Source organism: Phocoena phocoena, chromosome 5 (genome assembly GCF_963924675.1).
Source record: "Phocoena phocoena chromosome 5, mPhoPho1.1, whole genome shotgun sequence".
In the NCBI taxonomy this organism is placed as follows: Eukaryota; Metazoa; Chordata; class Mammalia; order Artiodactyla; family Phocoenidae; genus Phocoena; species Phocoena phocoena.
In genome coordinates this window covers 56,205,886-56,228,748 of record NC_089223.1, presented here as the reverse complement: position 1 = coordinate 56,228,748, position 22,863 = coordinate 56,205,886, and the positions used below count along the sequence as shown (strand labels likewise).

Genomic DNA, 22,863 nt, shown 5'->3' with positions numbered 1-22,863 from the left:
TTATATATAATAGTTTGTACCTCTTAATCCTCTACCGCTATGTTGATCCTTTCCCTTTCTGTCTCCCCACTGGTAACCACTAGTTTGTTCTCCATATCTGTGAGTCTGCTTCCTTTTAGTTATATTCACTAGTTTGTTGTATGTTTTTAGATTCCACAGATAAGTGATATCATACAGTACTTTTCTTTCTCTGTTTGGCTTATTTCACTTAGCATAATACCCTTCAATTCCATCCATGTTGCTGCATATGGCAAAATTTCATTTGTTTCTATGGCTGAGTATTAGTCCATTGCATATTTCTATATCACATCTTATCCATTCATTTGTTGATGGACACTTAGGTTGCTTGCATATCTTGGCAACTGTAAATAATGCTGCTATAAATATTGAAGTAAATTCTTGTTTCCTTTTATCTTTTTTTCTGTTATGCATATTAATATCTTTGAAATTGAAACATTTCAGTAGCAAATTTAAAGGACAAAAAAATCATGTCAGTTATAAATGGTTTAAATGGCATATCACTGTTTGTATTGCATAATCTGTGGAGTCTCTCTGGATGGAAACTTATTGCAAGTTTGCCAAATATATGATCATTTATCTGTGTCTTTTTTTCTTTTTTTTTCTTTTTTTTTTGCGGTACGCGGGCCTTTCACTGTTGTGGCCTCTCCCGCTGCGGAGCACAGGCTCTGAATATGCAGGCTCAGTGGCCATGGCTCACGGGCCCAGCCGCTCCGTGGCATGTGGGATCTTCCCGGACCAGGGCACAAACCCACATCCCCTGCATCGACAGGTGGACTCTCAACCACTGTGCCACCAGGGAAGCCCTATCTGTGTCTTCTTGTTTATGCAGGAATTGAAATGCACTGCAATGTTATAAATTATATTTAATACATACTAAGTGCCCACTTATACACTATAAGAATCTATATGGCATGATTGCCATTCTTCAGTATTTTATAAATTAAAAAGAACAACTGATGACTCAGAATGATGCACATAAGATATTTTACAATGTCATTTTTAAGAGACATTGGAATTCAGAGAAGGCTGAAGTGACTGAGTACTGGAAAGGCATGGGAGTATTTCATGGGCAGAGACTTTATTAACACATAATATATAACTAATTAGAAGAAAATAGGAAAGGTCAGGTGAGAAATATATGTGGAAAATTAAAAAGATACATTGAATCATTTACCTTCCAATATGTGTGTGTATCTTCAATACATGCACTGAAGTAAATGTAACTTTGTAGAAAGTATGTTATTTCCCTAAAAATAACAAATTAAAATAGCAGATAACAAAGCTGATGGATTCCATTTAGGGATGATTAGTTTTGTGACTTTCCATAGTCAATGATTGCATTTGGTTGGAAACTATATTTCCATGATCATGATTCAGTGTATTCACACTGATAATAAATAAACCTTCCAAGGTATGTTTATGATATGAATAGTCAAATTAATATACTCAATCATCAGTATTTTTTAAAATAAACATTTGAAATGCAGCATATAATACAATAAATGATCAAAGACCAAGATTAAGTCCAGAGAGCATCAGATATGTAAAGTGTCTCATAAACTTAATCACCTAAATTTATTAAAAAATGAGTAAAGATGTAAAATAAGGAACCAAAAACATGAGAAAAGAATATGGCACTATAAACATTTAGAGTTTTATTTGATAAAATACCAAATAAAATTTATAGAAAACAAACAGTTAATTTTATAGTAATAAAAATGTAATGGAATGATGGTATAGTCAATACTACGAGGCAGAAGAGAGAATTTGTCAATTGGAAGATGAACCAGAAGAAATTACTCAAAAAGTAGAAAATTAAAAGGAATAAGAGAATATAAAAAACATTAAAAGAAATAGAAAATTGAAGGATAATCCATACATCCTTAAGCATATGCAAAGAATTCCATTAACTGCAATAGTAAACTATATGTTCTACCCAATTCTTCCTATTGAGGACAACTAAGAAAGTATGGCAAAATATTTTATCAAAATCTCCGTAGGGGGAAAAAAAAAAATCTCCATAGAGTTAATAACAAAAATGAAGTATTATGAAGCTAATATCTGGGAGAAAGGGAATTCCAGAAAGCTGAGCCCAGCAACTGAAGCCACATTCCTCCCAGGATATCTGCTTATTTTGAAAGAGACAGCTGAACAAGGCTTTCCTCAGACTCACAAGCCTGAGAAAGCAGAAAAGCAGATTTTATTCTCAATCAAGAAGGAAAAGCCCTAGTAAAAGCCCACTTTTTCAACCGGTATCACAAAATAAGGACAAATCAGAAACACAAGTTCTCACAAAGAATGAAGCTGAATTTTGAATCATCTTAATACTTGTTTGGATTCAAGGGATCTGTAAGTTCCAAAGTCCAGCCCTACTGCCTGAAGAAGCAAAAGTAAATCTCTGGAGACATACAATTTTATCCAGAGTCTTTAATTACCTCACATTTTTTGATATTTTCAAATTTCATGAAGGGCAATTAGACTGAGAACAGATTTCAAAATGATGGCAACAAGAGATATTGTCCAAATAGCTTCCAAATGGAGTACTTTCTAAAGGAAATATAAAATAGTAACATTATTAGTTAGACTCACAAATCTTACCATTAATAGACCCTTGTTGTCTGTTAGTAGATGAACATCCAAAGGATCAACTTTGAGAAAAAGAAATTGATTCTAGGACTGATGAGATAAACTAAACAATATTGAGCAAAGAAACTAGCACATAAGTAGATGTTTTATATAAGATAGCAGAATATTTATATAATTTGAATATATAAATTAATAATGATAAATAATAATTTACATTCATATACAAAAACAAAATACTAGACAGCAATAATGTACAAAGTGGAAAGTATTCTTTGGATTTAAGCATTCTGAATACCTTATAAAATTTAAGAAGGATGTAAAAAGTAGTAGTTAATCTCAGATTTTGATAAAAGGCTTTTAAAATTTTTGAGCAGTTTTATTAGTAAAATTTTATACATCTGGGAATCCAAACTTTTTCTTAATAATGGCAAACTATTTTCCTTATTCTGGCATCCAGAGATGTACACAACTTTCTCCTTTCCTGTCCAGCAAAAGCCCTGCTCCAATGGGAAGTACTCATGTATACAAAACAAAATTAAGGGACAGGAAATATTGACCAGGCCATGGAATGCTAAATAGGAAACACGGTAGCATTACAGAATGTCCTGTGTACATTGAATTATCACTTTAGCTACATTGCTTTAGTAGTACTTTTATACTCTTTCCAAACAGTAAAAGCCTAAAAGCCTGAACAAATGGGAAAACACATGAATTCTGATTCTTTTCTCATTGGAAATAAACACCAAGTATCATACAAAACCCTTCCTTGATGTACTAAAACACCTTCTGGTGATTTAATATTGTTGAATCAGTTGTTTTATTTGTGAGAAATGATTCCTTCCTTATAGTACTTCACTAGAAATAAATGAACCATTTTATTCCCTGTACACCATAAATGCCACCTACGCAATTAAGTGAAAACGCTAAAATGGAATCAAGGAAACCAGTAAAATTATGTGTATTAGTGTTTATGTATCTGAAAAATAAGAGGACAATTTCCTATCTTATATGCAATAACAACAAGTTTTAACACTCAAACCAGCATCAACCAATGTGTATAAATTTTGCTGACCTTGAAAAGAAAATGCATCTGCTAGAGAGTTTGCTATTACAAAGTTCTCAAGTAAGAAAGAAAAAGTGTTATAATGCTGTGTAATCAGCAACCACAAAGCAAGCCTTCTGTAGGAAAACAGACATGGTTCTAAAAATATTTAAAAACTGCATAAACAAATATTCAGAATTATAAAATAAAGAGTATGAAAGCAAGAGACATAAAGTAACGAGCCAATTTCACAGTAAAATACAGGGCACAAAGCAAGAAAATGTGGGACAGGAAGAAGAGCATACAGAGCACAACTGAACTATTTCTTTGTCTTCCCTGGTTTAAGTTTATAACCAGTTTGTTCACGTAATTACCCACCATACTTCTAAGGAACCACCAGGATTGATCATCATGCCTATACTCCCATTTACTTTAGATATCATTTAGTTGTTCAAGTGTCTCAGAGCATCCAACATCAGAGTGATACTTCTCCCAATTTGGCTTTGTACAACAACTAATCAGACCTAACTGTCCACCTCTCCATGTTTTCTCAGACTCCTCCAATGTACTTCAGGGCATTTATAGTCTGTCATCAGCAACAACTTTTAAATCAACAACTTCCACTCAAAAAATCCCTCAATCTTCTTACTTTAATATAAAACTTTTCTGCATCTTCTTCAACTGGTATTTATTCTTTATGCCAAACCCAATTGTGTGCCTAAAAGTATATTAGGAATCCTCCTTGCTATTAAATCCAAAACATTTTTCCCCATTCTCCTCAGGTAATGCCTATCAACAGACTTTACTACCTAGCATTATTTCTTCTTGTTGACATCTATGATCCACAGGTATTTCCATCTAAGTCACTGAGGACTTAACTCAGAGCAACCTCTCTACCACTATTCATCTACCATTGTACCATTGTAGGTGATTTTAATATCACTTAAATTCCCTGTCCTTTAGTGCCTTGATCTACTCATCCAAATATTCTCTGTCTACTCTCTCACTCTTTCCCAGAGTCTCATGCTCACCAATAAATGCATTGCCTCCAAAACACATATTTCCAACATCCTACTTCCTCATCATCACTACCATTCCTTCCTATTTAATTAAGTTAGTATTTCTAGCTCAGATAATTTTTGATTCTCCAAGGACTTCCCAAAAATTATCTTACTATTTTCACTATGATAAGTTTTTTATTTCTCCCACATTTAAATTTTTCTCTAGGCTCAATTCTACTTAGAAAATGCTAAACCTTGTTGTATTCAACTATTCCATTCTCTGTGTCTGAATCTGAGTTTTTGAGTGGTTTTCCTCTGATGCTATCACTTCCCTGGTTTCCCTTATACTATCAGAATGAGCAGACCCCAGTACTACTTCCCAGTTACTTTTCCCATTACCTTGCTTTTTGATCTTTCTATCTGAAATGATTTTATGTAGCTATTAAGATGCTTAGTATACATTCCTCCTTACTGTTATGCAACATCATGAGGATAGGTAGTTATAGTCATTTGTATTACCACTATATAGAGAGATTAGAAGATTACCTGGCACAGAGGAATGTGTGAATTTATAAGATTTGAATAAACACATGGCCTCTTATTGAAGAATAATTGGCAGAAGATACGCACCATAGTTTTAATAAAATGTAATATCAGTTATTTATAATAAATCCTTTTCCCTGTATAATGAATCAGTGTCTTGTTACTAGTTAATTGCAAAGTCTGTGGACATTGACTGGGTTTAAATCCTGAGACTATAATCTACTAGTTGTCTTATTTATCTTGAGCAAGTTACCTTTCTGAATCCTATTTTTCTCATATGTTAAGCAAAATTTTTTGAAAACAAATAGGGGAGGGGTAACAAAGTTATCTAACTCCTAGGGATGTTTTGAGACTTAAACGAGATAATGCATGCAAATAATCAAAAACTCTCAACAACTAATTGAAAGATGTGATGTGTGTAAGAAAGATTTGTGACTGCTGAAATTAACAAAGATAAGGGGGAAATAGATTGTAATCATTTCCAAGACAGAGTGCATGGGCAAATTGAGCCAGGTAAGAAATAAATACTGTGATACAGTGTCTATTCGCCTACATCTTCTTCATGTGTTCATGTTATTTACTTTGCAGTAAGTTACTGTTTCTCAGTGGTGCAAAGTGATCATGCTCATAGAAAATGTGTATGAACAATTATAAATTTCACACTATGCTAATATAATTCTACTATTTATCAATCATATAATAACTCACTAGAGTTACAGAAACTAATAGAGCAAATAAATAATAGAGTACGAATAATGTCACAGTCAAAACACAGTTGCTCTTCAACAGGGACAAAACCAAGGAAACATTCCTCACCCCACACCTCAAATTATACATTAAATAGATTTTTCTTTGCCGCCACCAAGATGAACATACACACATACACGCAGAGTATGAGGACATTATGAGAATCTTCTGTGCTATAAGAAGCTTGAACCTGATGCTGGAGGTAGTTAGGTAGTAAGGACAAGATACTAGAGCAGGTCAATATATGAGAAAATGTATCCAACAGGAGTCTATGCAGGTATCTAGATTAAAAATTACAAAGACTTAAACTGTGGTTATGAGAATTACGGTGATTTGCAGATTTCAAATATACCAATGGTATCAAATTGGTACTTTTTTCAGTAGTAGTCATTTATTTATTAATCAGAGGCCCCTTTCAGAAAATCGCATTGTAATTTCTGAACACAATCTAAGAATTTTAATAAATATACGTGTAATATGGCTTTATGTACACATGCCTGCACAGCCAGACCTATATACAAACAAACACAAATAGTTGCTCTTATAATTGAGATATTTCACCTTTTTTGGGATTAGGAAAGTTTACATTAATTTGTCATTCCCCAAACCCAATAGCTTCAAATATAAACAAAATGCTTAGGATATATATGACTTCTCATTATCAAACTACTACAATTACTGAGAAATCCAAACACAGTTTTCAGCTAAGGCAGATAAACAGTTCATAAGGTGAAACTCTTCCATGTCAATAAACCCTAGAACTTTTTAAATGACATTTTTATATCACAAGGTGATTTAATATGAAGTATATTTTATTATATATTGTCCCAAAGATTACTTCTTTTCAGTTTTCACCAATTGTTAGGACTTGGAAAAAACCTTGAATGTTTCCAGATTGAGTCTATTCCCCCAGGTATGTGTGTCAAAATTCTAATGAATTGCTCTTAGGTGTCTGCAATATGTACAAGATATTGAGATGCCAGATTGGCTGTTTAATATACAGTTGAAAGTTCTAAGAAGGAGACAGTTTTGATTTCATTTATTCATTAGTGATATTTTCTAAGCCACGGGAATTGTTGAGAACATAACATAAGAGAAAGAAATGTAGAATTAAAAGGGGAAATTGTTGAAAATAGAATCTGAGAAGTAATGAATATTTAAGAGGCCAAAAAATGATGAGCAGTCCTCAAAGGAGTCTGGGAACAAGAAGTTAGAGATGACAAAAGTCATGTATAATGTCTTAAAATCAAATGGGCAGAGAGTTAAAATCAACAAACAAACGAAGACAATCAAAGAGAAGAATGGTGTATTAGGTCAAATGCAACTGAGAGTTCAAGTTACACATGAGCAAAAATGATCCACCGCCTCAGCAAAACAGAAACTGCCAGTGACCTTAGACAGGTCTTTGGCATGCTGACAAAGAAAACTATTTTGAAGTGACTGCTAAGTAGTGGACAGAAGAAGGAGTGATGGTATTGCTAGAAGTGGTTTGTAAGTTGACATATTCTTTTTTATTTATTATTTTTAAAGTTTTATTTACTTATTTATTTTATATAGCAGGTTCTTATTAGTTATCTATTTTATACAGATATTCTTTTTTTTTAACATCTTTATTGGAATATAATTGCTTTACAATGGTGTGTTAGTTTCTGCTTTATAACAAAGTGAATCAGTTATACATATACATATGTTCCCATATCTCTTCCTTCTTGCATCTCCCTCCCTCCCACCCTTCCTATCCTACCCCTCTAGTGTGGGACAAAGCACCGAGCTGATCTCCCTGTGCTATGCAGCTGCTTCCCACTAGCTATCTATTTTACGTTTGGTAGTGTATATATGTCCATGCCACTCTCTCACTTTGTCACACCTTACCCTTCCCCCTCCCCATATCCTCAAGTCCATTCTCTAGTAGGTCTGTGTCTTTATCCCCATCTTGCCCCAGGTTCTTCATGAACTTTTTTTTTTTCTCTTAGATTCCATATATATGTGTTAGCATATGGTATTTGTTTTTCTCTTTCTGACTTACTTCACTCTGTATGACAGACTCTAGGTCCATCTACCTCACTACAAATAACTCAATTTCGTTTCTTTTTATGGCTGAGTAATATTCCATTGTATATATGTGCCACATCTTCTTTATCCATTCATGTTGATGGACACTTATGTTGCTTCCATGTCCTGGCTATTGTAAATAGAGCTGCAGTGAACATTTTGGTACATGACTCTTTTTGAATTATGGTTTTCTCAGGGTATATGCCCAGTAGTGGAATTGCTGGGTCATATGGTAGTTCTATTGGTAGTTTTTTAAGGAACCTCCATACTGTTCTCCATAGTGGCTGTATCAATTTACATTCCCACCAGCAGTGCAAGAGTGTTCCCTTTTCTCCATACCCTCTCCAGCATTTATTGTTTCTAGATTTTTTGATGATGGCCTTTCTGACTTGTGTGAGATGATATCTCATTGTAGTTTTGATTTGGATTTCTCTAATGATTAGTGATGTTGAGCATTCTTTCATGTGTTTGTTGGCAATCTGTATATCTTCTTTGGAGAAATGTCTATTTAGGTTTTCTGCCCATTTTTGGATTGGGTTGTTTGTTTTTTTGTTATTGAGCTGCATGAGCTGCTTGTAAATTTTGGAGATTAATCCTTTGTCAGTTGATTCATCAGATACTGTTGATAAAAGAATAACGAGGAAGTATTTGAAGATATAAGGAGAATGAGAGTAAAGGAATAAATCTCATTTATTTAAAGGATATGGAGAGAGGATTGCACAGTGGAGCTAAGAATTTGATATGGATCAACCAGAAAGAGAGCAGTTTAGGTAGAGTACAAAAAAAAAAAAAAAATCAATGTTAAGCTAGATGATAAATCCAAAGACAGGTGGTGTTCTAGAGACTGTGTATCTCCCCGAGCTCCAGAAACTGGAAGTCCTGAAGCAAAAGAGTGAGATGTTTAGAATAATAGATGGTCAAAAGATTTGTTCAGAGTTTCAAATATTGAAATTAACTTCTAACTAATGACAAATCTCATGGTATTGATAAGGGGGTAAGTAGCTAAAGCAGAGTGGAAGTGAAAATATCAGAAAGTCAAGGAGTTCTAGGACTAGCATACTGGATGGTCATTATTTTAGATGTAATTTTCAATGAAATGCCAGAACTTTGAATGAAGGTGAAATTTTAGTCAGATTCTAGAGCCATCAAAGAAAATAGAGAACGGTTATGTAGGTAAGTACAAAATAAAGAGGAATGAAAGGTAGTAAACTAGAATAACATGAATCTTACAGAAGCTGAAGTTTTATGTGAAAGAAAATTTAATGACTTAAATTTTAAAAGTTAACTAGATGAATGATGTACTGTGGATTATGACAAAATATAGGACTTTTACTTGATGAACATACAGTCAACCTCAAATTATACTATAGATATGTCTATCTAAAATATTCTTTTTAGATTAAATCATTTTACTTTTGACTCTCCTACATTATTTTGGTACAGCTCAGAAATGACCAAGATAGGCTTTTAGACTCAAGTGATACTGTAATAGGGAATTAAGATATTCTCTTGTTAAGAACATATAGATATAACAAGTAGTAACGTGTTAATCATAATATATTTGTATTATATATACATTATTTGGGGCTTCTGAAAATCTTTTGTCTATACTAAATAAGTTAGCCAGGAAAGATTGCTTAATTCATACAAATGCATTTCATAATTTTCTGAAAAGACTTTAGAACATCTCTATACTTTCCCAGCTCTATGGTGGAAAAGGTAAATATTTTAACAATATGCTCAATTGATGATACACCTTGCCCTAACATCTAATCATACACACACACACACACACCCTAAGTTCTGTATATTAAAATGCACAGAATTCTTATATAATACCCTATAATGCTACCCTATAATCATTTAGATGGTACTATGAATAAAAGCTGTTTCAGTGTGGCTTTATTTGACAGTTTATTCTAACTCATTTCAAGAGAGAACTAGTACTCATTAAAATATATGATGAGGGCTTCCCTGGTGGCGCAGTGGTTGGGAATCCGCCTGCCAATGCAGGGGACATTGGTTCGAGCCCTGGTCCAGGAAGATCCCACATGCCGCAGAGCAACTGAGCCCATGCACCACAACTGCTGAGCCAGTGCTCTGGAGCCCACAAGCTACAACTGATGAGCCTGCTTCCTGCAGCTACTGAAGCCCGTGCTCCTAGAGCCTGTGCTTCGCAACAGGAGAAGCCACTGCAATGAGAGGCCCCTGCACCGCAGCAAAGAGTGGCCCCTGCTCGCCACAACTAGAGAAAGCCTGTGTGCAGCAATGAAGACCCAATGCAGCCAAAAATAAATTTAATAAATAAATTTATTTTAAAAAATAAAATAAACTATATGGTGAAAAGATAAGAGTGCTATTCAGGGTGATATTTGGTAACTATTAAAAATTAAATATTACTGATTTATATAAATATTGGGATTATAATTTTGTAAAGCATTATGCCCCTGAAAATGTTTAGAATTCAAATTTATAGAACCCTAAAAATAAATGAAAGGGATGTCAAGAAGTTATCTTCTGAGAATTATGAATGAAAGAACAGAGAAATCATGATACAAAATAAATGACCATGGGAACATTTTTAAAGTACAATTAATTCTCTAAGATTTAAATTTCTAAGATTTAGATATTTGAAAAAGAAAATATATAAAATATCTATATGAGAGAAAATAGCTCTATAAATTTATTAATAATATGTGAGTAGAAGCTAAAATTTTAAAAATGACAAAGACAATTGAAATGGTGAGAATCCTATATCCATTCCTTATACCAGGATATATTCCAGATACCAAAAATATTTTATGTAAAAAACAAAACCATAACTTACAAGTGTAAAAATAAAACATCAGTAACATTTTTAAAGTTTGGAGGATGAAAAAATCTAAGCTACAGAAAATATGTAATTGCCAAATTTAGATTTATAAGATTTATTTTTTTCCAGAAGAAAATAAAAAACAGTGACTGTGGCCTGTACACCAATTAATAAAGACATATATTATTAAGGCAATAAAAACACCTGAATAAACAAAAATGTGGGTAAACACCTTGAATGGGCAATATCCAGAAAAAATACATATAAATCACAAACAAGAGTATGAAAAACTTCTCTAGTGATCCAATACATGGAATCTAATACTAAATGAAATTGTTTTTCCAATCCTTAATTACTAAAAATTGATATCTGTGAATATCCAGAGTTATAGAGAAAAGGGAAAAAAGACATTCTGAAGTATTGTTTTGAGTCTGTAAATTAGGAGGGTAAATTTTGCAATAATGTATTACATCAATGATGAATACATCAATGCATAGTACATGGTAAATGTTCAATAAATATTTTTCAACATTCAACAAATATTGCTGAATAAACAAACATAATATTGCTTTATTATGGAAGCAGTTAGGTATGTATCCAGAGAATGTGTGTTGCTCATCCGAGCAAAAGTATATCTCCAGTAATATTTTTTTTTTTTTTTTTTTTTTTTTTTTTTTTTTTGCGGTATGTGGGCCTCTCACTGTTGTGGCCTCTCCCGTTGCGGAGCACAGGCTCCAGACGCGGAGGCTCAGCAGCCGTGGCTCACGAGCCCAGCTGCTCCGTGGCATGTGGGATCTTCCCGGACCGGGGCACGAACCCGTGTCCCCTGCATTGGCAGGCGGACTCTCAACCACTGCGCCACCAGGGAAGCCCACGGGAAGTTTTTTTTAAGTCTCTTGAAATCTTAAAAAAAGATCCACATAGTTTTAGGCAGAATGTCACCTGGACTTGTATAATTCTTTATTTTTCATCTCAGTTTTCAAAGCAAGGTTTAATTCTTCTGTGAGACCTTTGTGAGAAGATGAGAATGACTAGAGTGTGGTGTATAGAGACATGAGTATGAAAATCACTGAAGCTCTCCAGGAGAGACTTCAAGATACAAACAAGAATGATAATTACAAGTGTTAATGAATAAATAAATGGAGATAAAGAAAGACTAGTGGAGGATTTGCAGCTGAGGGCTTTTTACCATTTTGGTACATGAAATAAGAAGAGGAGAAATAGGCCAAAGTATATATTTGTATGTGTATGCATATATATAATTTATAATTTTATCTCTTTTTCATGAAAACCATTGCTCTTTCCCTTTTGCCTTAACAGCTAATATTATGACTGTAGTTTCCTCCCCTTTCTACCTCTTCACCAGTCTGATTGTTATGATGTCACCAAGGTAATCTAAAATATGACTCATAACAAAGCAGAACTGAAAAATTATGAGCCTTAGAAGAGCATAAGGTAGTCATTTTATAGGACAAGAAAAATCACAGTAAAGAAAGTTCTAAAATAGAGCTAAGAAAAATGTTACACTAACACAAGTCAGAGAAATAGGAGGAAGACAAGAAATCAAGTTTAGTCAGAACACCTAAGAGAAGAAAGGATAGAGATAAATGACATGTAGAGAGAATTTTCCCCTCAGGAAACCTAGTCTTCTGATAAAAGTTATATATATATATTTTTTTTTTTCTTTTCTTTACAAGATTAACAATTCCTATTATACCTCCAGGGCCTAAAAATAAACATCATCCAAAACATCTTAATCAAAAATGATTTGGTGTCAAAAAGTAAAGAAGTAACTGTAAAAACATTACTGTTACAAAACTGTAGTTATAAAACAACTGTAGATATAAAACTACATATATAATATATATTTTTATGTTAAAATAAGTTATGAATTTGAATAAAATATTCAATATTGGTCAATCTTAAAATATGCTAAAAACATGAAATATTAAGGCAATCAACACAATTTTTTTACCATTATATATACAGTCACATATTGTTAGATTTAGCAATATTTTTTAATTTCTTTTCACCATTTGGCAAATGCATTAAGCATAATGTCCAATTTAATTCACTTCTAGATATTTCTCTGTAATGTGATACAGAAAAACATGTTTTTGTGTTTCTGTACTTTGTAAAACCTGAAGACCAATACGTCTTTGCAATACACTATAATAAATACAAGATCTTCTGAATATTATTTTTCTTTAAGTGATGGGTATACTTTTAAAGTAAAGGTAATTTTGAAAAAGTAGAAAAAGTTACAATTTATTTAAAGCTGATAAAGTTTAGAACTGTGCTTCAAAAAGTGAATAAAATAATCGGGGTCAAGAAATCCTTAAGTCTTGATACAGGTATTAAAACTAACCATATTATCATCATATTTTCAACTGTCCGGTTCTGAAACTGGATGTTACTAGGATTTTTCACAAGCTATTACATCTCACTTTCCTAATTACTAGAAAAGGCTCTAGACCACATAAATGTAGATCTGGTTCTAAAATTTTAAGTCACCGTATAATTATGTCTATATGTAGATACAAACTAACATAAAAATAATATAATATCACACATCAAGGTGACTGCACATTCTTTCTAAACATACATTAGCTTTTGATTAACTTCCTTGTTTCCAGACAGTGATAGAAATAATATATTCTTACATTGTCATTATTAACTTAAATGAAATAATTTTGTTGTATCTTTCTGCTTTATAGCAAAAAAGTCTTTTTAAAATGTCTTCGCACTTATTACTACAATCTAAACTTTCTGAAACTTTACTAGATAAAATTACTAAGTCTTTCAAAGGATGGAAATTCAATTGCTAGCTTAACAAAACAAATGCATTTAGAATGTAAATAAACTGGAAATACTTGAAATAACCAGGGTAACATCTTTCACATATGTACTAAGGTAGAAATTATGAGTTTTCAATAATTTAGAAAATATTGGCATAAATATACAGAGAATTTAATTACCAAGCTAAGAGTTAGAGAAGTAATCCACAACAGATCTCTGCACTTCACTTGTTTCATTCTTTTTTCTCTACTATAATGCATTTCTGGTTCTCTTCTGCATATCCAAATCTTACATGTCTTTATGGCAAAATATCAAAACTCACCTGCCTCAAGAATTTTAAACTGGCTAAGCATATTTCAAATAATTCTATTTCATCCTGTATCTGCTTTATGTTCCTATTAAAAATTCTAAATAGAGCTTTCCCCAAATATTTATAAATTTTATATACATTGACTACTTGGGTTTTATTTTTATATTTTATATATATATATATATATATATATATATATATATATAATCTTCTTCATGAGCAATTTTTTGAAGGCTAATGTCTTCTATCTTCATTTGATTATTCATTATGCCTAACATAATGTCATATCACAAAAAGTATTCAGCAAATAGTCTACATTTTTCCTGAAAGAAAATAATGAAAATAATAAAACAGTTCTACCAATTTTACTCTCAAGTATTGTTAACCAATTTGATGTATTAAATTGTGAGCTTTAACTATTTTCAGAAAAGAAATGTTTTTCAACTAAATCCAAAAGTATTGAAAATGCTCCTTAGCAAAATCCACAGACTGTACAACACCAAAAATGAATCCTAATGTAAACTGTGGACTTTGGGTAATTATGATGTGTCAATGTAAGTTTGGGGGTGTAAAAATGTACGACTCTGTATGTTTGTGGTGGAGAATGCTGTACCCCTGTGGGGCAGGTGTATATGGGAACTCTGTATTTTCTGCATAATTTTTCTGTGAATCTAAAACTGCTCTAAAAATTTAGTTACTTAAAAATTGTTACCTAATAATTATAGACATTACCACTATGTTAACAATTATAGCTAAACTAATTGAAAAGTTGTAAAAATAAAAGAAATCTCATATAATTATTTCCCGATAAATAGTAACAGCAGACCTCTGAATGAGATCTCTTAAATCTAGCTATTAATAAAATTAAATAACAATTTAAATGCATTGTTTAAAGAATTTCTATGTGGAAGATAATTGACCAGTATAAATACTGAAGTAAAAATTTTGCTCTATATTTGCTTAAATGTAAAGAAATATCTTATATTGATTAATGCCTTTCACATATAGGAAGTTTCTTGTTTGGTATGAAAAAAGTTCAAATAAAAAACTGAAAGAGTGTTGAAGGTTAAAATGTGAATTAGAAAGTTAGATATGAAAATGTTCACAATGAAGAAGTGTTTAGAATAGAATAGAATATTTCTGAGTTCCATGTAAAAATATGATTTCCACACACTCTTTCCATCGTAATATTGAACTTATTCTTACAGGTAAATCTTAAGCAATTTGAGAAAAAAAGACTGTAATATAAATTCAAAATTGTGTATGAAACTTACATGCTTTGTGAAATTTTTGTTTCACGTCATGAATAGTAGATTTTTGTGTCACCTGAAAAATAAAATAGAATTATAAGGAAAAAGTGTTCATTTGTTTGCTACATATTTGTTTAAGAAGAAAACATAATTTAATATATTCAAAATGTAAAATAAGTACAAAATAGCCAGCTTGTTTTGTTTAGCTCTTTAGGCACTACTGCTTTGACAACCTTGAAAATTTTCATCAGTATAGCTTTTTCCAAAGTTTTCTATTTGTATATAATAATAATAGTATAATCATGTGAGTTCATCCAAATTTTTATCTCAAAATATACTTTTGAATTTTCTCTGCCCATAATATTAAATTTCTGGTTTCCAAATTTATGAGACTATCAATTAAAAGTATGAGTAAATGCAAAAAGAGAAAAAATATATAGTAAAAGAGTTTATCAGAGGAGGCCAGGGATATAAAATTGATTTACATGGACAAAAGAGGGAAATGTTTACTTCAAAATATTATAAGAAAAAAAAATATATCCTATCTAAACCCTGTAGTTAGTTATGTTTTTAAAACTTCCATCCAAAAATATAATAGGTCCATCAAAAATCTATGTTAGATACCTTTTTGTTTGGAATCTTTAAGTATATTATTGTTATTTGATCCTAATCTACTAAAATTACCTCTTTCTAATGTTAGAAAAGTGCATAAGGGAGAAATATTTCTTCATCTAAATAGGAAAATTCATGATAAGAGTTTTATCCAAACACCTCAAGCCATCACAATACTTTTTGACTTTCTGATTTTGTTCATATCAAACTTGCCAACTGAAATTCCCCTCTGCCTCTGATTCTTCACTGGCTTATGAAAAACCCAACAATCCTTCAAAGTCTACATCAAAGACATTTTCATGATTATACAAGTCAAATTTATTTCCTTTCTCTAAACATGTATAGAATATTGCATACATTATTTTATTTTTTGCTACACTAAAAATCTTCTTATGTCTATTTTGGAGGACAAAATGAAAAAAAAGTGCATAAAGGGATGCCACATAATAATACTCCAGGCAGTTCTTATTAACATTATTATATTATATTTAATATTGTATTATATATCAAAAGCATGATGATGAATACATTTCTTTTACTATATTCCACTGCCTCCCATAACCAAGTGTGTGATATACTATTCAGAATTTTTTTCTTATTTTTTCTATTTATATAGTTTACTAACAAGAAAGTTCTAAGATTTGGGCACTGAAAAATGATATTAATTTCCAGTTATGTTATGCTTAAAAGAACCCTAAATTATTCTGTTACTATGAAATTTTAAATTGTTCATAGCATTGTCCTTTTCTGGAATATGTTAGGAAATATTTGAAAAAGTTTTTAGAGAGGGTAATATATATTTATTTGCTTGAACATGTCATATTTCATTTTAATTTTGATTATTGCATTTGATATTTGAATTATATTTTTAAAAGGGGATGATTTGTTTTAACAATGTTCATTGCTTTATCTCACTGTTACTTAATCACGAAGCACTATTATAAGTTGTGTCCTCTGACAGAGATGCCTAAAATCTACGTGCTATACCTACAGTAGCAAATACTGGTCCATCAGTCTTTTCAAGGGCCATCTAATTTTAAAAAAATAATAATTTTCATAATTAACAACTCCTCTGTTAGGATTTGCTATATGCTTAGCTTCTGCTTTATGAGAGTACATAATCTTGTGCTTATGCGCTGGCGGTTCCAACAATCTATCAGGTCCTTGAAAACAATGATCTGGTGTATTGCAGTTAGTGTCTCAACATGTAGCACACCACATAGCATATAAGGAAGTGTTAAGTCACTTTTGTTGAAGTCAAAAATAAAGCTGTGAATGAAAAGTCATATGAAAACAGAAGCTCCTTGATCTGATATGAAGTGTTTCACAAGTAGATTGCTATCAAAAAGCTGTATGTTTTTTTCCCAAACCAGCATACATTAAATGACAATATTCTAATTTATATATGGATATTTTTTCCTGAATTTACAAACATTCAAGACTAAGATTATGTTCTCCTGAAAATACCTACATGTGGGAAGTGGGTTGTTATTAAAAGCTTTCTCACAAAGTTTTAATTTTTTTTTTAATTTTTTTAAATTACATTGGACTTTCACTTGTTAAAATGTTGATTTTGCATAAATCTTTGAGAACTGACCTTTCTGGAGCAATTTTAGTCAAATACAGCAGAAAAGAATATAATTAACCATTAAATGATTCAGACAGCGTTGCTCAATTAGCCACAAGACTATGCTTGATCAACTCTTTCAGTACTTTAGCTGTACTCAGAACACAAAAAGAGGAAAAGGTGATAATTAACAGAGCATATAGGACTTTCTGATTACTAAATTGATGACTCTGTAGCTTCATCAAGAAGTTTATTCGTAATAACTTCTACTTTTTAGCCAGTTTTACCTCTTAAAAAGGACAAACTATCATTACAATAATGTATTCACTTTTATATATCACCATTAATTGTGCAGATGGAAGAAATAAGTATTCTGTCATCTGAAATCCTGAAATTCTTTTCATTAATGTTTCCTTCTAATTAGAGAAAATTAATCTTAAAATGTTAAGTACACAAGGTAAATGATGTTTGAAACAGAAATTTACCTCTGAATTTCAACTGATCGTAGTTGAATTTTGGGTCATCATTACTTTATTCAACACTTAAGTTGATGGACTTAGATAAAGCTTTTCACATTCAAGTGAAATTTAGGATTTGCTTGAATTTGCCCCCTGTGAAGATACTGCAGTATTTCACAAAAAAACTTTTTTTTTGCGCTATTACTAATTTTTAAAACTATATTTTAGCCACTTTCTCAGGAACTCCTTAAAATGAACAGATATCTCCAGAATACTGTTTATCCTGCTTAGAGAAATGAACATTAAATAGTAAGGAAAAATAACAACTTGAAATTTGTTTGACAGAGTAATTGCAAAGTGCAAACCAAAACTTGTTAATGAACTTTGTAAAAAAAATGTGTTTACTAAAGACACAGAGAGACTGTATAGTATACATAAACTAAAAAGACACATAGAATATATAGTTGCATATACATTACTCAGAATGGACAGGAAGTTTTCTGAGTAAAAATATATTATTTTACTAGTGAATAACCTTCAGATTATAACTAAGATACAAATAAGCAATCTATATGAAAACATTCTTATAAATTCAGAACATGTTTGATATTTTATAGAATATCAAGAATTTTTGCTATGAATGAAAGTGACATGATACTATAGATATGCAGAAATATCAGTTTTAATAAGGTTTAAACATTTTAAATTTAACTGGATTTCATTTACTATTTAAGAAATTAGATAATTTATTTTTAGCCTATCAATTTTATTTCTTTATATACTACACTGGATTATTTAAAATGAGTTTTTGTTATGTCAAAATAATATATGTACATATATACACATATTTTTCAATTTTTAGTATCATAACAAATGGTTCTTTTTATGTTGCAATAACACATTTAGTCAACTCATTTTTAATTCAAAAAGAAAATAAACATTAATAAATTCTTTATAATTTTTACCATAGAAATTTTCAAAAATATATTCTTCTGAAATAATATGTTTTTTTTAAAATAAAAAAACAAAAGACACTTTATTATTATCCTAAAGTTTCATAACTGGAAAAAATCTATTTGCACATTGTTTTAATATAACATTACCCTGATGATATTGATTTTATTTTATTTATTTAATTTTTAAAACATCTTTATTGGAGTATAGTTGCTTTACAATGTTGTGTTAGTTTCTTCTGTATAACAAAGTGAATCAGCTTTATGTATATATATATATCCCCATATCCCCTCCCTCTTGCATCTGCCTCCTACCCTTCCTATCCCACCCCTCTAGGTTGTCACAAAGCACAGATCTGATCTCCCTGTGCTATGCAGCTGCTTCCCACTACCTTGAATAATAAGCTTTTAAATAAATACTTTACTCCCCAGTAAATTATGTGTAAATATAAATTTTATTTAGGAGTATAGCCTAGATATTATTTATTTTCTTATTACATATACATATATATCATATAAATATTATAAATATGAGTAGAGGGAAAATATGGTGAAAAATATGACTGAATATCTGATTTTATTATATGTAATTTTTGTTCAACATTGCAGACATAAATAAAATCTCAGTAACCACTCTAAAACTAATATTTAATTTTTATAATCCTTCAATAAAATTAAATGTCCTTTAGTGACTAGAATGTTTATTTATAGTGTTTATTGCAAAGCCATTTCATTTCTATTCAATATGAAAATGGTAGTCTTTATATAATATGTATTGAATAAATGGTTATTTCTATACACTTGTTTTCTGTCTTATAACTTGAAATTCTAACATATGGAAAACATGAAAGAAAATTTAACATTGCAACTAGAGTTTGATACCCTATCAAAATAAAGAAAAAAAAAGAAATATGTTTTATTAAAGTAGAAAATAATTCTGGTTTATAGAACACACAATTTTCCATGGTGAATGGTCTTTCTGGAATATTTTTTAGGATGTATGATTTATAAACTAGGCGAGAATATTTTAGGACTAGAGAGGATCATGAAGACCACAGAATTAAAAGCATATATTTAAGAATAAAATAAAGTCTGGTGAAATTAATGTGTATGATTACTTCTTAGATGACTTTGATTATGCTTTCCTATTGCAGGTTTGTGAGGTCAAGAAAATAATCCTTGCATTCAGGAAAGTTTAGACTTAATACATGATATTAAAACATGATATTACTGAAATAAGGAAGCTCAAATCCTATTTAAATGAAGTGGTTTCTGTATAAATACTGAAGGACTATTTCAAATAAAATAGTGTTACCTATGGGCAAACTAATAAGTAATCATTAAGAAAACAATCTGTCAAAAACACTATGATAAGTTTTACTTTTTCTCTTCCAATTGTATTCCTTGTATTTCTTTTTCTTCTCTGATTGCCGTGACTAGGACTTCCAAAATTATGTTAAATTAGAGTGGCAAGAGTGGACATCCTTGTCTTGTTCCTGATCTTACAGGAAATGCTTTCAGTTTTTCACCACTGAGGATGATGTTTGCTGTGGGTTTGTCATATATAGCCTTTATTATGTTGACGTAGGTTCCCTCTATGCCCACTTTCTGGAGAGTTTTTATCATAAATTGGTGTTGAATTTTGCCAAAATACTTTTTCTGCATCTATTGAGATGATCATATGGTTTTTATTCTTCAATTTCTTAATATGGTGTATCGCATTGATTGAATTGTGTACGCTGAAGAATCCTTGCATCCCTCGGATAAATCCCACTTGATCATGGTGATCGTGTATGATCCTTTTCATGGTTGTTGGATTCTGTTTGCGAGTATTTTGTTGAGGATTTTTGCATCTATATTCATCAGTGATATTGGTCTGTAATTTTCTTTTTTTGTAGTATCTTTGTCTGGTTTTGGTATCAGGGTGATGTGGCCTCATAGAATGAATTCGGGAGGGTTCCTCCCTCTGCAATTTTTTGGAAGAGTTTGAGAGGGATGGGTGTTAGCCCTTCTCAAAGGGTTTGATAGAATTTGCCTTTGAAGTCATTTGGTCCTGGACTTTTGTTTGTTGGAAGATTTTTAATCACAGCTTCAATTTCATTACTTGTGATTGGTCTGTTCATATTTTCTGTTTCTTCCTGGTTCAGTCTTGGAAGCTTATACCTTTCTAAGAATTTGTCCATTTCTTCCAAGTTGTCCATTTTATTGGCATAGAATTGTTTGTAGTAGTCTCTTATGATGCTTTGTATTTCTGTGGTGTCCGTTGTAATGTCTCCTTTTTCATTTCTAATTTTATTGATTGGAGTCCTCTCCCTCTTTTTCTTGATGAGTCTGGCTAAAGGATTACCAATTTTGTTTATCTTCTCAAAGAACCAGCTTTTAGTTTTATTGATCTTCCCTACTGTTTTCTTTGTTTCTATTTCATTTATTTCAGCTGTGATCTTTATGAATTCTTTCCTTCTATAACTTTGGGTTTTGTTTGCTCTTCTTTCTCTAGTTCCTTTACGTGTAAGGTTAGAGTGTTCATTTGAGATTTTTCTTGTTTCTTGATGTAAGCATGTATAGCTATAAACTTCCCTCTTAGAACTGCTTTTGCTGCATCCCATAGATTTTGGATCATTGTGTTTTCATTGTAATTTGTCTCTAGGTATTTTTTATTTCCTCTTTGATTTCTTCAGTGATCTCTTGGTTATTTAGCAATGTATTTAGTCTCCACGTTTTTGTGTTTTTTACATTTTTTCCCCTGTAATTGGTTTCTAATTTCATAGCGTTGTGGTCAGAAGAGATGCTTGATATGATTTCAGTTTTCTTACATTTACCAAGGTTTGATTTGTGACCCAGGATGTAATCTATCCTGGAGAATGTTTCGTGTGCACTTGAGAAGAAAGTGTGATCTGCTGTTTTTGGATGGAATGTCCTATAAATATCAATTAAATCTATCTGGTCTATTTAGTCATTTAAAGCTTGTGTTTCCTTATTAATTTTCTGTCTGGATGATCCGTCCATTGGTGTAAGTGAGGTGTTAAAGTCCGTCACTGTTACTGTGTTACTGTTGATTTCCTCTTTTATAGCTGTTGGTAGTTGCCTTATGTATTGAGGTGATCCTATTATGGGTGCATATATATTTATAATTGTTATATCTTCTTCTTGGATTGATCCCTTGATCATTATGTAGTGTCCTTTCTTGTTTCTGGATGACATGATACTATACATAGAAAATTCTAAATGTCACCAGAAAACTAGTAGAGCTAATCAATGAATTCGGTAAAGTTGCAGGATACAAAATTAATGCACAGAAACCTCTTGCATTCCTATACACTCATGATGAAAAATCTGAAAGAGAAATTAAGGAAACACTCCCATTAACCATTACAACAAAAAGAATAAAATACCCAGGAATAAACCTACCTAAGGAGGTAAAAGACTTGTACTCAGAAAAGTATAAGACACTGATGAAAGAAATCAAAGATGACACAAACAGATGGAGAGATACACCATTTTCTTGGATTGGAAGAGTCAATATTTTGAAAATGACTATACTACCCAAAGCAATCTACAGGTTCAATGCAATCCCTATCAAATTACCAGTGGCATTCTTTACAGAACTAGAACAAAATATCTTAAAATTTGTATGGAGACACAAAAGACCCCAAATAGCCAAAGCAGTCTTGAGGGAAAAAAAACGGAACTGGAGGAATCAGACTCCCTGACTTCAAACTATACTACAGTGCTACAGTAATCAAGACAATATAGTACTGGCACAGAAACAGAAATATAGATCAATGGAACAGGATAGAAAGTTCAGAGATAAACCTATGCACCTATGGTCAACTAATCTATGACAAAGGAGGCAAGGATATACAATGGAGAAAAGACAGTCTCTTCAATAAATGGTGTTGGGAAAACTGGACAGCTACATGTAAAAGAATGAAACTAGAACACTCCCTAACACCGTACACAAAAATAAACTCAAAATGGATTAAAGACCTAAATGTAAGACTGGACACTATACAACTCTTATAGGAAAACATAGGAAGAATACTCTTTGACATAAATCACAGCAAGAGCTTTTTTGATCCACCTCCTAGAGTAATGGAATAAAAACAAAAA

The 22,863-nt window shown here is 31.5% G+C and overlaps 1 protein-coding gene across 1 annotated transcript in view; it reads right to left on the bottom strand.

The window, feature by feature from the left end:
• Positions 1–22,863, bottom strand: part of TECRL (trans-2,3-enoyl-CoA reductase like) — an 89,397-nt gene that overhangs the window by 50,976 nt on the left and 15,558 nt on the right. The window contains exon 2 of the mRNA XM_065877949.1: positions 15,188–15,239. Within this exon, the coding sequence (XP_065734021.1) occupies positions 15,188–15,239 (52 nt within the window). The remainder of the gene's footprint in view (positions 1–15,187; positions 15,240–22,863) is intronic.